The sequence below is a fragment of the Austrofundulus limnaeus genome, unplaced genomic scaffold (genome assembly GCF_001266775.1).
Source record: "Austrofundulus limnaeus strain Quisiro unplaced genomic scaffold, Austrofundulus_limnaeus-1.0 Scaffold55, whole genome shotgun sequence".
NCBI classification, from domain to species: domain Eukaryota; kingdom Metazoa; phylum Chordata; class Actinopteri; order Cyprinodontiformes; family Rivulidae; genus Austrofundulus; species Austrofundulus limnaeus.
In genome coordinates, this window is record NW_013952457.1 from 908,437 (window position 1) to 925,423 (window position 16,987).

Below are 16,987 nucleotides of genomic sequence, written 5' to 3' on the forward strand. Positions count from 1 at the left end.
GAAAGAAAGAAAGAAAGAAAGAAAGAAAGAAAGAAAGAAAGAAAGAAAGAAAGAAAGAAAGAAAGAAAGAAATTTTTAAATATTTGGCAACAGTGTACAGTGACAAAAAACATAAAACCACTTCACATATCATCTTTGGGGCCAGATAAAATGTTAGCAAGGGCCAGATTTGGCCCGTGGGCCTTTCATTTGACACCTGTATTAGATTAACCGGTCTGGGGACGACCACGACAAATGTACAGGTGCTGCTGTGGGACAAACTACTCGGTGCTACCTGACAATTTTTGGTGAACGTGCACGCGCCCGTGTGAACGCCACAGCTCGCGCGCGCGCACACACACCCACTTCATTCATTGCTGCTCGGGGGTATCATGCTCCTCCTCCTCCTCACTCGTCTCCACGCTGACAACAAGACAGAGGAGGACGAGGCTTTAAACGGGGACCATGAGGGGCTCCTGCCGCCCGAGAAACACGCAGGACAGACCGGGTAGGAACCGAACCCCTCTCACTTTTTCCTCCTTTCGTTGTTCTGACGCTCCTCCGGGTAGATGTGGTGCAGCCTGTGTGTCAGCGAAGCGGCGCGAGGAAGTAAACAAGTCAGTGTCACGTAGGCTGCCTTCACTGACAGCACGACAGACTGAAACTAACAGCCGAGAAATAACTTTAATGCGGTTGTTTTCGTGATTCATTTAGTGAAAATACAAGCTGCTTGATAAGACGTTGGTGTTTTTTAGCTGCTCAGTCTGGCTGCAGCTACAGGAGCCTGCGAGAAACCAAAAACATAAAGCAGTTTAATTTGAAGATGTCAAAGCTTCTCAAACGCATCAGATAACAAAACGAAATTGTTAAAATGTCAACAATCAAAAAATGTTTTCATGTTTTATTGGAGTCGGCTCAAATTTTACAAATAAGTAAATAAACTTTCTAAAAAGAAAACTGTGTGGCACGATGATTTGCATAAAGCCCAACATAATAATTTGATTTCTTTGTGTTTAAAGACTGAGTTGAACTACAAATGATGTTATAGCAGAATGGAGTGGTAATTTTAAGGTTTTAAAATCCAGGTTCACAGCTGCTCCAGTGACTCTTTCTCTGTGTTTACATTTTCATTATTTTAAGACCAGCCCACTGTTTTTATTCATGCTAAAGGTTCATRTGGTGTCTGCACACCTAGCTGAGGCTTCTTTTCAATGAATAATCCAYWAGCKTTTTAATATCACAATACAAATTTGTTGTGCAATGTTGTGAGTCATGGGTCTGGCCACTTTACATTGCTGTGCTGTCAGGTTTACAGGCTCTGTGCAGATGACCAGCTTGTAGTGTGGTCACTCGCTGTGGTTTAAATGTCTGCAGCCTGTTGTTGTGGCAGGTGTATTATGGGGGGATGAACGGGGCAGTCTGCCTGCACAGCTGAAGAACACGAAAACATAGCAGAAGAGCAGGTTTCTGTTCGTTTTAACAGAACTGAGGGACACATGAGCRGCTGCTTTGTGTTGTAGCTGCTGAAGGGGTGTTTGGACATTTTGGAGCTGCAGTGAATGTTGAAAATGTGCAGCAGATCGTCTGTATTGTTACACAATATGTCAACAACARCCATTCCTCCTGCAGGATAATAACCACCATGCTGCTTCCAATGCTGCACCTTCTTTCTTTTCTGCTCCATAGTATTTATTTTCCCCATCTATTTCTGTGCCAGGTTTCTAAACCGTCACTCCCTCTAGTCCCTGTTCGTAGAACTGCTCACATTCTCGCCTCCCCTCCCTCCCTGTGTCTGCTTTATCTGGGGGAAAGTTCACCCGCTTGCTCAGAATCACATTAAAGGCTTCAGGCTGTGTGGTGCCACTGCAGTGACTGTGGGACTGCAGCAGTGCACTGAGGCATGAGGGTTGTTCTGTGTTTTTGGGTATTTTTAACATGTCTAGCCTTGAAAATGTAATATTTTAGTGTGTTRTAGAGACATTGATGTCAGTCGTTCTGGCTCGGACTACATTTCTGCTCTCTCCTAAAGCGTGCAAACCATATTGAACTGACTGAATAATTTAATCATCGTGAATATTTTTGCTATTCAAAGAAACGGTCGAGCAAAATTATGTTAACAATAAATGATTGTGAGGATTTGCTGAATCTGTTTGCGATATGACAGATTTGTTATCTTCAGGATTAGAAATACTGAAAATAGCAAGCATTGTTTTAACCCCTTTATAAACTTAATGTTGTTGGAAGAATAAATTTGTATATGTACCTAAATAATAATAGTTTAAAGGAACTTTAGCAGATGTCTTTGAAAACAGCATGCAGTCAAGCTGCTTTATAAACCTGTTATTGTTCACAATAACAAAAGTCCAGTTTGTTAGTTCAGGATTTTTAAAAGAAAGAACTAACTGGSTGTGCAACAATCTGAACCACAATTAGGTCGACATTGTTCTTTTGTTTCTGTGACAGAAACATCACATAAACAAAAACGCGTATGGGGCATTTTAAAAAGTAAGACATGATCCAGCACTGAACTATTTTGCTGTAATAAAGGTGGACAGCATTTTAAATAGAGATTTGGTTAATAAGGAATATTTGATGCATTTCGAGGAACAGTCTTGGAAATAATGGCAGCACATTTTGTTATCTTAAGAAGAGAAAAGTGTGTCTCAAAATGAAAGTATATCTATCACGGTTATGATAAGATGTTCATTAATGCTGCCAGTTTACAATGACCCATTTGTAGCGGATTGCAGTGTTTTTAATGTACTTGAGCTCACGCAGATTAACTTTTGTTACATTTTTTTCATATATGATGGAAAGTGTGATTGTTAAGGTTCAGTAAAAGATCTTTGACCAAAAGACAAACGTTTGAAGCATAATTGAGAAATGAGATATTAAGAGGTCAGAGACTGGCTGTAGCCCTGCAACAACAGATTGCACAGACAGCTTGTGTGACATCTCTTTAGAGTGTAMAAGTTTAATTAACCTGCAGGAGACAGAAGATGGTGTTCTTCACGTTACCCAGTGTGTGTCTCTGTCTGCTTTATTATTGCATGTCAGCAAATAGCAGAACAACATTGTATGTGTGTTTGTAGCATTTGCAAAATATTGCATGAAGTAAATGGATCTAATTAAAACTTTCAGAAAGTAATCATTGAATGTACCTCTACAATTGATTTGTCAACCATATTTAAGATGCCTGCCACAACAACATTTTAGCAAACTCCTCTCTCCCAGTTTTACAGATATTAAACTGAAATGTTGTGTTAGTAGCTGAGAGTTATCCCCAACATAAAATCTGAACACTAGCTGACTGCGTACAATCTGTTTTTTAAAACGCTGCCTTTACCCATTGTAGTCAACTGTCTATTAGCAAAGTGTCTCTATCAGAAACTTATCATTAGTATATTTACAGTACATTTATAACTGAATAACTTCACCTCGGTTCAAATGGTTACCACATCTAATCGACCTTACTCAACACAAAAATGACTCCAACTCTGTTAATTATGCAGAAACTGAGCTAAAATTCTGTGCTGTAGTATTTGAGAGCCATTCTCAACATATATACCAAGATCTCAAAAGATTGCATGAGATTAAGGTATGACGAAAACAGCCATAACACCACTCCTTATAGTAGGATGATCTTACAATGAAGCCCACAAGGAAAAAAAAAAAGCTGAATGCAGAACAACAGTATTATATAATATAGACAGTCATTTTTTCCCACCATTGTTTCTAGATGTGTAGTAATTTTCCATCACATGGCCTGCAGGTGTGTATATGTTTACATGTGTCTGTGTGTAGAAGCTGAAACACGTCTTTGTGTGTTTATAGGATTACTGGAAGACATCTTATAGTAAAGTGTTTTGCTGATTGGATTATCAGTCCAGCTGACACTCTGAGTGCTCTTTGACACTCCTGACCTATTTTGTTCCTCCACCAGGCTGAACTACCTACAATGCTTCTGTTTTTTCCTGTTTATCTTATGTGTTCACTGAGCTGATTAGCCAACTGTAGGTTTTTTAAAAGTGTGCATGCACAGTGCCATCTAGTGTCATAACCACGACACTGCATTGTTTTTCATGAGGTGTTGAAAGCAGAACAGTGGATTGAACTGAAGTCAGCACTTCTCCTTTCAACCACAGCTGCAGGGGAGTTTAATTCAAGAAACTGGACTTTTGTTAGTTTAATGCCCCCTGCATTACATCAAAACTTCCTGATTTAACTTAATAAGGCTGTGAGAGGGCGCAAACGCTCTACGCCATTGAATTCTGTTTGCTTTGATTAAAATGACAAATTAACTAATTTCCACGTTTATTACAAAGAATTAAATACGCATCTTTTCTTACTGTGACAGCATTGCACGTTTTTAATTATTAGAGCTTAAATTGTTTTGAATTATTCGTTTTTATTTCATGGAAGGTATTTTATTTTTGTGAGCACACCATGTAGTGTAGTAAATAAATAAAAGCAGATCTAGAAATAGGTTTGTTTCTCAGATGGTCGGACATGTTTACAGCCTGACAAAGTGTTCTCTTGTGTGTTAGAAATAACGTTGTTGACCTTTTTTACTATCTGCACGACGTGAACACCATGGGCTCGTGACGGGGTCGTGAAAACCTTAAGACTTGTAGTTTTCACGAGGATGGGTTTGTGTGAGCCTCTCACTGGCAGCACACCATCCATTTAGCTCTCCTCTTCTCTGATTGGCTGCTGTCCCTCTGAACTGTCCTCTGATTGGTCAACTCCTCGGATGCATTCGCTGCCCATGCGCGCAGCACGTGAACAACGGGGTTCTTTTCTTCTCAGCGCATCACTTTGCGCGTTACTCCGTGGTATTACGGTAACGCATCTAAAGCCATTTCCTAAGAAATTAGGACTTTTTGTGCTCTGGGAGTGCTTGTGACGAACATTTTCTTCAAGAAATGAAAAACGCCGTTTATTTACTTTACTAGAAACTGCGATGAAATTAAAATACATACGAAAACGAAAATATGCGCAAAAACAGTGAATTTTTGTGATTTAAAAAGAAAATGAGAACACTGAATTTATATACTTTATCTTGCATTTATATATAAAGTGAGCCAATTTATTTACTTGAGGTAATATTTTGGGCTCCCTGTTGGTTGACAACCTCAATTTAGACAATGAATGTGCCTTTCCCGTTTTATTTTTAAAATGAGAAGCATATTTCATTCTTAAATATATATTAATAACGCAATGTTTAAGTAACAAACATGAATAAAAAAACTGCATTTAAATAGTAGTTAGTTGAAAATGCCACCATATGTAGCCCGATCATGAAAGATGAGACGTGTTGTTTTGTTCTCTTGCGTTTCTCGTTGCGCGCTGCCTCCGTCTATTACGGTAATGTAAAAAAACGAGTGTTTMTCAGCTGATATGAGACGTCCAGTCCTGTGCAGCCGCAGACAGACACACTGCGAGACAGACTGGAAGCCCACCGCCTCACAGACTGAAGCGAAGCCGGCTGGCGAGCATTATCCACCCAAGATGTTGGACAACGAGGAGATTCTGCTGGAGAGCCACCCGCGGGAGCTCACCCAGAACCCGCTGAAGAAGATCTGGATGCCCCACAGGAACGGCCACATCGGCCACAGACGGGGTAAGAGATGCAGCTGACCGCCCTCCGGGGCAAACAAGTGCGCCGCAGGATGTAACCTGGACGAGATGAAGAAAATGTCCTCTTAATAACACTTTTCGTTTTTAATGGAACAGCTTTCCAGATATTTAGTTTGGCGTCATCATGCGCGGATTAGTGGGGTTTCACTTGCCCACTTCGCAGTATTGCATCATGCTCCATAGAGGGGGCCATTCAGAAGCTCTTCACGGGGAGGCACTGCGCACACCGAGACGTCTCCAAATAATTTAATTCACCCAGGACCAGCATTAACCGGTCTGATGAGGACTCAGCAGCTCCTCTTTGATCACCACAGCTCTGGGTYGTGTTCTCCTGCAGATCTGCGTGTTTTCTGCTGACTCAAGCTCCGCAGTTTTCCTCTTTAACAAGCTGCAGCTAGTTCTGTCCTGTATAACCTGCCAAAATACCCCCCCCCCACACCCCCCAACACACACACACACTTACTTAAACTTCATCTCCAACCAATTTGTCCCCAAAGGAGCATCATCAAGGTTCAAATTAGTGACACCAGGAAAGTATCAGTTTTTACTTAAAGTATGTAGATTCATCAGATTTAGGTGTAATTACAATAACCCGAATGTAATTAGACAGGACCAAACATAATTATTTATCATAATTAAACAAAAGTAACAACAAAAGCAAGAAAAAATACATTTGACTTCTGAATCTTCCATTTTCTTCACTGTAAAGTTAAAAAAGTTAGATAAAAATGGGAGGAAATCCTGTTTTTAACAGATTATTTAGCCTGAGTTCCATCCTGATCTTTAGTCTGTCAGCTCCGCGTGGTTCTGAATTAATTTGAGTGACTCTGGTTAGTTTGAGTGAACCCTGACAGGGCCTCATCCTCTGCTGTAACGATGATCACGCTTTCATACTTTTCTTCTGTGACTGAGAAGTGCTCATCGTTTTTTTAAAGACAGTTGTTTTTCCTGTTGTAATTACCGGTAAGTCACCACCTTTTAGGAGACTTGTAGGAATGTAGGTCTCTGTCAGACTAATAATTTTTTCCCCCTCCAACAAAATGCTTACACCTTTTTTTAAGATAGACGTAAACAATCCACATCTAACAAATTAAAACATATTAAATTGTTTTCTCTCTCTCTGTGTCTGCTTCTCTTTCAGTATGTATGACAAACTGTCCAACCCTCATTGTGACCGTGGGACTTCCTGCCCGAGGGAAGACCTACATTTCAAAGAAGCTCACTCGCTACCTAAACTGGATAGGCGTGCCAACAAAAGGTATGAGCTGCGTACWGCAAGATGTATTTTTGTTCACGTGAAAAGCAGCTCCACGTCTGAGTTTTTAAAACCCTCTCTGTGCATCTGCCACCTGCAGAGTTCAACGTTGGTGATTACAGGAGGGAGTGTCTGAAGATCTACAAGTCCTTCGAGTTTTTCCGTCCTGATAATGAAGAAGGTGTTAAAATCAGACGGTGAGTTTCTGGGATGTCCAGACTTTATGACCAATAAAGGCACTTCTAAGAACAAGAAGTCCATAAAATCGCCCTCTTTGGGAGTTGTTTTTTTGGCAGTCCTCTACACTGTTTTAGACATAACCCTACTTGTGCAAATTTAAACTGGAAAACTCTTTTTGTGCATCTTTTCTGCAGTCAGTGTGCCCTGTCGGCACTGAACGATGTTCGTCAGTACCTGAGCGTTGAAGGAGGACAGGTTGCRGTAAGTCCCATGACGGTCCGTTCCTACAGATTTGTTTGACGGGGTGCAGTCCTGACTGTCTCCTCGCGCTTTTTCAGGTATTTGATGCCACAAACACGACAAGAGACAGAAGAGTAACTATCATGAAGTTTGCTGAGCAGAATGGGTTCAAAGTATGAATCAGGCAGAATTTAACGTTTTTAACCATTAATTTAACCTCAAGTTTGTTTATGGTGGGATTTTTAATTATTATTTTTTTCTGTCAAATACAGGTGTTTTTCGTGGAGTCAGTGTGTGAGGACCCAGATGTCATTGCACAAAACATTGTGGTAAGCTTCATCATAACTCAGCAGAAAAAAAAAAACAAACTTTTACAACTAAAAATAAAACCCTGTGCCCCACAGAGATGTGCCTCAGCTCCTGTTGATTCCTTCATGTTCAGCATAAAAAAGATTAAAGCTGTGACGTTTCTTCTGCTCACATCCTGTTTTTCTTTGCAGCAAGTTAAGCTGGGAAACCCAGACTATGTTCACTGCAGTTCAGACGAGGCCATCGCAGACTTCATGAAGAGAATAAAATGCTACGAGTCGTCCTACCAGCCTCTGGATGAGGATCTGGACAGGTGAGGGAACCTAAAACARATGTCCCACTTTGAAATTGAGCTCATTGTCGCAGGTGTTTGACTGGTTTTTTCATTATTTTTGTTCTCCAGCGACGTGTCGTTTATAAAGATCATGGACGTGGGCTGTCGTTACCTGGTGAACCGCGTCGTTGACCACATCCAAAGCCGAATCGTCTACTACCTGATGAACATCCACATCACTCCACGATCCATCTACCTCTGCCGCCACGGAGAGAGCGACCTCAACATCCAGGGACGCATCGGAGGAGACTCCGGCTTGTCCGCTCGAGGGAAAGAGGTGTGTTTCTGTGCACGTTTGTCGATTGTTTTTCTTTTTAAAAGCTTATCTAAAATGGTCACTTGCCCATCTAGTATGCCAAACGTCTGGGGAAGTTCATTGAGGAGCAGCAGATTAAAGACTTGAAAGTCTGGACCAGTCAGATGAAGAGAACGATCCAAACAGCGGAGTGCCTCGGCGTGCCGTACGAACAGTGGAAATCCCTGAATGAAATCGATGCTGTATGTCAACCTCAATGTGAAGTTATTTCAAGGCTTCAGAGCAGAGTCTAAACACATCTATTTATTTTGTTTAAATCAAGGGTGTGTGCGAAGAAATGATGTATGAGGAGATCCAAGAACATTTCCCTCTGGAGTTTGCTCTGAGAGACCAAGACAAATACCGCTACCGCTATCCAAAAGGAGAGGTGAGGAAACGCTTTCTTCTAATAACTTCTGTTTATGTCAGGAAACGTTCTTGCATTTTTGACCGTGGCGTGTTTTTTGTCTTTTTTTATTAGTCTTATGAAGACCTGGTGCAGCGGCTGGAGCCTGTGATCATGGAGCTGGAGAGGCAGGAGAACGTTCTGGTTATTTGTCACCAGGCCGTCATGCGCTGTCTTCTAGCATATTTCTTGGACAAAACATCGCGTAAGAAGCATTTTAGTGTTGCGGTGTATCTGTTTTCAATTAATCCACTAAAAACTGACTGATTTCTCTTGTCACTGCAGATGAGCTGCCTTATCTTAAGTGTCCTTTGCACACTGTGTTGAAGTTGACGCCRGTTGCTTATGGTGAGCAGTACTTTTTTTTTCTGGTTCATATTTATTACCGTTAATCTGTCACATTGTGTTCAGAATCATCAAAAACAAAGACAGAAACTTGTTTCAAATCTGTAACTTAGTGTGAGCTTTCAGCCTTGAACCAGAGATTATTCTGTCACAGTGTGGTGCAAAAGTCTTGTATCATCTCTTTACTTTATTTTTTCCTATGTTTAGACTTTTTAGCATTTTTAACAAGATTTTGGCTGCTTTTCAAATTATTTTCTCTAGAGGAACACTGACCTAGACGTATCAGTTTTGTTGAAACATGACAGACAAATCAGCAAAAATTCATTTTAAATGAGATGTTGCCAACAGTCTGTCACAAAAACACAATTTGAGCCCATTTCTTTAGCTGAATACCAAAGATAACCGTATGATTTTAGCACAATGTTATTCCTACAAACATTTATCTGAAAACTTATCTTACAGACGACTATTATTTTGTGCACTTTCCTGAGTTTTCTGCACACGCTGACAGGATGCTGTCATGGTCTGGTGCAAAGACTGGACAGAAAATGTCTCCTCCCCTTCCCTACCCACACACACCAAAAAGAAACGACAAAAAAAAATTAAAACTAAGATCTGTGCCTTTGGAAACAAAATAAGGAGTAGTTTMAAACKTTTGCACAGTATTGTATAACTTCAYAACAAGTTGTATTTTCTTGCTCCAACTGTTTCTAATCCCTGTTTGCTCTTTGTCAGGATGTAAAGTGGAAAGTGTGTATTTGGGCGTGGATGCTGTGAACACACACAGGGACAGGCCGGAGGTAGGTGTCGCAGACAACATGCAAAGATGTCTCACAGCAGGGGTTTGACTTCACTGCATCGTTGAGCCAACATCTTTCGTGAATCGGCGTGTGGGAGGGGATTTCTCTCTTTTTGTTTTACCAAACAAAACAAAAACTGTGACTTTTGTTTTGAGTCTTTCTGAGATGCACATCATGACATGACATGTTCGGTTTGCATTTCTTTAAAACAAAACAAAATAAAAAATGCCTTTATTGTCTTGTCAGGGAAACAAAGCTGGCAATGACAAACAAAGCTGGCAATGGCAAAATCTGTGTTGAGCAATGATTAACCAAAAAAACTACCACAACCTAATGACCCAGCAGCATTTCTGTATCAATCATTTCATTTTTTAGAGTTCCAAGTGTTCATCKATGTCGTCTAATTTCAAGCTAAATCACCCAGCTTTGTGTGATTAAAAATTTCATGTGACAAAAAATCTGTGACAATATGAAGACTCATTTTGCATTTAAAATAGTAACATTCATTGATGTGACTTGATTAAATCAATGTTTAAGCTACTGTTGCTGACATAAAGTTGGAAAAACTCACGACTCAGCTGATATACAGTAAACAGGAGCGTGTTTATGTGTATGACTGAACACAGCTGTGAACGAGTGAGGAAACATATGCCATGATTTTTAAAACGTGGAAATTCTTCCATTTTTCTCATAGAAAATGTTTTGAATCAACAYGAAGCCCATTGTTTACGCAAAAGGCAGCCGGAAAACTGCTTTAACGCACAGTTTGGTTGTTATGATGCACAATTTCACAACCAWTCAAATGTTATAAGCTATGCTTGAGTAAAAATTTGACTTTTTTAAAATGTTTAAGTTGATTTGCAGTATTTAAATATCAGTGAAYACCTGTCAGTTATCTGTCAAGAGTTAAAGCCTGTAATTTATTAAATCGAATGTAATTTCTTTTCATGTGGAGATTGTCGAGATTGGTGCTTCTTTGTAAATAAAAAATAAAAGTATCTTTCACAAACGAGTGTTTCTGATCAAAGCATTTATTTCGTCAAAACTAAAACTCATAAAACTGATATTTCTGAACATGTCTACATGTTCTGTTTATCAGCTTGTTATAATTGTTGGGTAAATCTGTAGTTATTGTCAGTAAAATACTTTTAACAAATCATTTAAATAATCAACGTTTTTAAATTGTGAATATATAAAACATCCTTTAAAAAACAGTCCACTTCATTCACTTAATGTTGTCTTTAAGATTTCAATATTAAATACATAATGACCATAATCGGTATTTCTGAATGCAGTAGAAGTATATAATTGTATTTTTTGTGTGTTACTGGTTTCAGAACGTGAACGTGCAGCGCAGCACTGAAGATGCTCTACAAACAGTTCCAGCTCACCTCTGATTTCTGAGCTCGTCTCTCGGTTCAAAGTCGTCTGGAGCCGTCAGCATGTGAAAAGTGCCGTTAAGCTGAAGTTCTGTGTCTGCTTCCTCATGGACACAGAAACATCTTGGACTTCTACTGTGATTTTTGACTTTTCTGTGTGCAAAATTACAGACAAAATGCTTTATATTAAATCTGTGGATCCACCATTACTGGTGCTACAATAATTTAAAATGTTCTGCAGCTTTTTTTTAATGATTAAAGGCCAAATCCACTCCGTATTAGTAAACACTGTATATACTGTTATACTTCAGCTGATTTGGAAAATGTTTTCGATACATGAAAAATTGTATTTGAAAGTGTTCTTTTTAAACAGTGCTTTCTTTTCTCTGTTTAAAATGTATACCTTTAAAAAAAAAACTGCCCAAGGCACGTCCGTCCGTTTTCTTCTGCTTATCCGGGGTCGGGTCGCGGGAGCAGCAGCCTAAGCAGAGAGACCCAGACTTCCCTCCCCCCAGCCACTTGGGCCAGCTCTTCTGGGGGAATCCCAAGGTGTTCCCAGGCCAGCGAAGAAACATAGTCCCTCCAGTGTTCTGGGTCTTCCTCTGGGCCTCCTCCCAGTGGGACATGCCCAGAACACCTCACCAGAGAGGCGTCCAGGAGGCATCCTTACCAGATGCCCGAGCCACCTCAACTGGCTCCTCTCGACGTGGAGGAGCAGCGGCTCTACTCTGAGTCCCTCCCGGATGACTGAGCTTCTCACCCTATCTCTAAGGGAGAGCCCAGACACCCTGCGGAGGAAACTCATTTCGGCCGCTTGTATCCGTGACCTCGTTCTTTCGGTCATGACCCAAAGCTCATGACCATAGATGAGGGTAGGAACGTAGACCGACTGGTAAATCGAGAGCTTTGCATTCTGGCTCAGCTCTCGCTTCACCACGACAGACCGGTACAGCGCCCGCATCACTGCAGACGCAGCACCAATCCACCTGTCGATCTCCCGCTCCATTCTTCCCTCATTCCTGAACAAGACCCCGAGAGACTTAAAACTCCTCCGCTTGGGGCAGGACCTCCTCCCCGACCCGGAGGCGGCACGCTACCGTTTTCCGGCTCTAGATCATGGCACGTTTTTATTTTTTTACATTCCAGTGGTAAAGATAATTTTTCGACTGAGTTTACATTTTGCAAATACTACAGAAGACAACCTACATTGTAAATGCACGTGACTTTTCCAAACTATGTTGTGCTTTAATCCAAAATGTGATATCCAAATATGATTTCTGGTGTTACTTTAATCAGGTAAAAATGCAATAAGTCTTTAAGTCGTGTTCGTACTGCAGGGTTTTTTTTAAGTCAGACTTTCTACAACAAAACTTTTTTTCTTAAGCTTATGAAATAAGGTACTCTGTGTAGGCTAGACCTGTTACTAATGTTTAAACYTACCTGTGTTACATGTAATAATATACATTGTATATCAATGTGAAATCATCATCTGTGAATGTCTAAATATTTAATCATAGTAAACAGAAATTTGTTGAATTGTGACAACATTAAAAAAAGAGTCGCTTAAATGCAAAATATACAACGTTTTTTTTATTATTATTCCTTGGCTCTAAGTAAGCTCGTTCAKTTTCATTGTGTTGTGGAAAAAGAAAAACAATTGATTGCCTTCATAGTTAAAGTTTTGTGGTAACAAAACACAGCAAATAGAAATCCATGTGCATATAATATATCTATGTATATAGAACTTTAAAAACAGTTAAATTATCTTTTAAAAAATTCCTGTGCTCAGTAATATTGATGGCAAATATTTATTTTTTCCTAAGGTCTGCCTTGACCTTTAATGTTCCAAAGGCAAATTTTAAATGTCTGCTCTGAATATTCCTAATGTACAAACGTCAATAATTTGAGCACTTTTCAGGTTAAAGGCTTGCACCCTATTGGTCTGTACAGTCTTACTGCACAACACGTTTCTTCTCTTGTCTGATCACACAGGCGATGATCTGATCTATGTGAATGCTCCACAGTGATGGCCAAAATTGCAAAATGGAATGTATTCCTGGGTTTCCTCTCTCTCTCTCAGAACTGCAAAAACAATCAAGAAACAAATGCAAAAAGCCTTAGAGAAATGTAAGTTAGGTAAAACAACTTAGTGCCATTTTCAATTTTTACAGAATATAGAAACTAAAATCTCCGCACATCATGGCTAAAAATGTAACTCACGTTTTTGAGGAACTCCTCAGCGACRATTCGAGCCCTGGCATTGACAGACAGCTTCATTTCACTGATTTCCTTGTCGATTTCTTCCATAAAATGAATGACGAAATCCACTAGTTTATGCTTGTACATCTGCTCAGTGTGGAAGTTGGTGATGAGGAAACTGATGTCGTAACCCTGTGAAATAAAGAAAACATGCTCAGGGTTCCTCGTCACATTTATAGGGATCCATGATTAGATGCAACATTAAACTTTATTTAATAAACATATATTGTAACTGTAAAAATACTGTAGGCTGTTTAGTTTTGTAATTTTTTTAAGCCAAACGATTTAAAATATATTACACGGACGGGGCCATTTTATTTATGCGCAAAGCATTCTGGGTAAATGATGACGTGGATAGGTCCTCGGTGTGAGGCTGCTAGCGAGCTATATCCACCCTGAAGGTTAATCTTAGACAATATCTGATGATCGGTTCTTTTAAATGAAACCAGAGAGCGTTGACAGAGAGGAGAAGGTCGAAATGACTCAGCCTGTAACTGAAAATATGGATGGAGGACAACAGAGCTGCTTCATGGAAGAAGAACCTCAGCTTGGCCTGTTAGCTTTAGCGTTAGCCCCGATGCTATTACCACATATATGTATTAGCTCAGCACTACACATTCTCCTCATCACTGAGGTCCTCCGCCCACATGACAGAGAGGAGAATGCAAAAATGACTCAGCCTGGAACTGAAAATATGGATGGAGGACCTCAGTTTAGCTTGTTTGTTTGTCGCGCTAGCACCGAGCTAATACATATAAGGCAATATAGCGTCGGCGCTAGCACAAAGACTAACAGGCTAAGCTGAGCTTCTTCTTCCATGAAGCAGCTCTGTTGTCCTCCATCTATATTTTCAGTTCCAGGCTGAGTCATTTCTACCTTCTCCTCTCTGTCAACGCTCTCTGGTTTATTTAAAAGAGTCGATCGTCAGATATTGTCCAAGATTACCGTATTTATTTGTGTATAATACGATCTCATGTATAATACGACCACCCCCGTTTTCAGCTTAAAAATCATAAAAACTTAAATTCTCATACTACCTCTAATTTCATATGGACTTCAGGATTTTTAAGTCTTTGCAGTCTTAATACATATCAGCACTGATGAAAAACAGATTACTGTACCTTGGTAATGCCTACTCATGAGTGCCCTCTCTGGTGGGGAAACTTTTTTCAGATAGACCAACTTTTACAGAACACCAGTAAGACGGAAGCCTTTACATCTGACCCGCAGCCGACCAAGTGTTTGTTGTTGTTTCAGGAGCCGCCCGGTCGCACACTTATTAGTTTGTTATCATTACTTAGATGCAGAACTGCCTTTTTTTCCTTTTTTTTTCCACATCCTGTCACCTGCTTGGATCTGTTACTATCTTGCTTGGATTGTTACAGGTAAGCTCGCTTCAAATGCTTTTTACAACGTGGTCTCATGTCCAGAATGAGGCATTTTGTGAATGAGGCCGATATTTCAGTTAAAATACATAAGTAAAAATATTTATCTGAGTATAGTACAATCCCCCAACTTTGTGGATGATTTTATGGATTAAATTTTACGTATTATACTTGAATAAATACAGTAACCTTCAGGGTGGACATAGCTCGCTCACAACGAGGACCTATCCATGTCATCATTTACCCAGAATGCTTTGTGTGTAAATAAAATGGCTCCGTCCATGTTAAAATATATTTGTAAAAATTTACAAAACTAAACAGCCTACAGTATTTAGTCTTTGTTTTTTGGTTAAAATATATGTTTATCAAATAAAGTCTAATGTTACAACTAATCAGGGATCCATTTAATGGTTTGGGATGCGTACTGTGGACTTCATACTGAATCTTAGCATAATCTAAATTTAAGTTTATACTTTCAACAAAAACTTTTAAATGTTACCTCTATTAAGCAAATAATTCTTAATACAACATAAAAAACAATGTCTTTGCTGGCATTATTTTTCTTTAAAGCATTGCGGAAATAATTTATAACCAAAAGTCAAAGAATTGTTCTTTTAAGAGATGAAAAAAAGAGGTTTTATCAAATTTTCAGAACACTTTAGTTTTAGAAGAATATATTTCACACAAAACTGAACTTTCTTACATTGTTTAAGATACCTTCAGTTTTCATGAGCTACTGGATACAGTTTAATGTAAGTAAACTTGTCSTTTTATGTTACAGTAACTGTTGTTTTCTTAATATTTTGTTCATTAAAAATGTGATTTTTTTTTTAAGTCTAGATTGGACATTAACAAGAACTGAGTGTTACTGACCTCCACTGGTTTCCTCCTCAGGATAAAGAAGTTTTCTGCTCTCATCATCATAAAACGCATGAACTTGTGACACAGGATCTTCTCGATCTCATCAGCCTACAGCAGAAAATGAACTGAAAAAATTAAGTTTGTGACCATTGTTGTGAATACTTGCCACCAAGCTGTTAAGTCAGAAACATGACTGACCTGCTTGACGGCGATGCTGACCCTGACAGAGTTGATGGAGCCCTCGATCAGGACCTTCTCCTTCTCGTTTCGGCTGATGATTACAGGTTGGAGGAGCAACTCTTTACTGCTCCTGGACGAGGCAACACACATACAGTTATTATTCTGCACTGCAACCATTAGAAGCTAAACCCAAAGGAGGCCCTGACTCACCTGACTTCCACCTCTGGTTTGTTGTGTCTTTCCACCACTTGTGAGGAAAAATTCTCCAGGCACAGAGCGGCCTGCAGCGTGGAACGCACAGCATTGAGATATGGACGCAAGGTCGCCGTCTGACATGGAAAACAAGATTGAAAGCGTGGGAAAATAATTTATACTGAAGAATAAAGCCCCTTATATCCAAGTACAACTGAGCCTGGCTGGTTTTTGAGAAGTGCTGTAGATTAAGTTCCACAAACTCGACCATGTTTTTTTTTTAACTCGACACTGATGTCATTTGCTGCCTCTAGTCTCAGGACAGAAACTGGTTGTTTAACCTGTCTTTTTTCTTGCTACAACTAAAAACCRTCATTGTTGAACCACATTTTTCTGAAAATTATTTTTACTGGAAAAACAAACAGCTACCATCTCCAAAGTGAAGCCAGTGCCAATATATAATCACCAAAAGCAAAAGTGGATCCAAACCATGTCAGCAAAATATCTACAGGTGAAAATAACCACTAAAACTCAAGTAGTTTTAAATGTTTATTTTTTTAAGACTCTGTGTGTTATGATGTCTAGAAATTAAAAATAGTATATTATTTTATTTTAACTATTAAGCTCAGTTTAGGATTTTTAGTTTCATGAAGCTGGTTCACTTCTCAGGTTGTTTTTGTCAAGATAAGAGCGCCACCTATTGACTAACTGCTTAAGAAATTAAAATAAAACAGTGACGTGTGACAGACAGTGTGTCTATTTCGGCAGTTTTTCCATTTGTACATTTTAACTTTTTTCATCATAACCAAATATTTGTGCAGTTTACTCTAAAAGTACCAGAACTAGAAGTTACATCAGAAAGATTAAAGGGATCCATTATTAGTTGTAACATTAGATTTTATTTGATAAACATTTATTTTAACTGTAAAATAAAGATTTTAAAAATAC

General features: G+C 39.3%; 2 protein-coding genes across 3 annotated transcripts in view; one reads left to right on the forward strand and one right to left on the reverse strand.

The window, feature by feature from the left end:
- Nucleotides 1-364: 364 nt before the first annotated feature.
- Nucleotides 365-11,386, forward strand: pfkfb4b (6-phosphofructo-2-kinase/fructose-2,6-biphosphatase 4b). Of its 2 annotated transcripts, none has more exons than XM_014009072.1 (14): nt 365-487; nt 6,761-6,877; nt 6,975-7,071; nt 7,249-7,315; nt 7,393-7,467; nt 7,567-7,623; nt 7,795-7,916; nt 8,007-8,214; nt 8,289-8,435; nt 8,516-8,620; nt 8,714-8,843; nt 8,924-8,986; nt 9,719-9,783; nt 11,121-11,386. In XM_014009072.1, the coding sequence occupies exons 1-14, from the start codon at nt 445-447 to the stop codon at nt 11,178-11,180; spliced, it is 1,356 nt and encodes a 451-aa protein (XP_013864526.1). In that variant the 5' UTR covers nt 365-444; the 3' UTR covers nt 11,181-11,386. The 2 variants fall into 2 exon arrangements, with proteins under 2 accessions (XP_013864526.1, XP_013864525.1); XM_014009071.1 differs by lacking the exon at nt 365-487 and adding an exon at nt 5,324-5,602.
- A 1,063-nt stretch (nt 11,387-12,449) lies between these two features.
- arpc4 (actin related protein 2/3 complex, subunit 4) overlaps nt 12,450-16,987 on the reverse strand; it is a 6,067-nt gene continuing 1,529 nt past the window's right edge. Inside the window, exons 2-6 of the mRNA XM_014009073.1 lie at nt 16,058-16,176; nt 15,866-15,977; nt 15,680-15,775; nt 13,383-13,553; nt 12,450-13,244 (exon numbers count right to left, since the gene is read on the reverse strand). Of these exons, the coding sequence (XP_013864527.1) occupies nt 13,239-13,244; nt 13,383-13,553; nt 15,680-15,775; nt 15,866-15,977; nt 16,058-16,176 (504 nt within the window). The 3' untranslated portion in view covers nt 12,450-13,238. The remainder of the gene's footprint in view (nt 13,245-13,382; nt 13,554-15,679; nt 15,776-15,865; nt 15,978-16,057; nt 16,177-16,987) is intronic.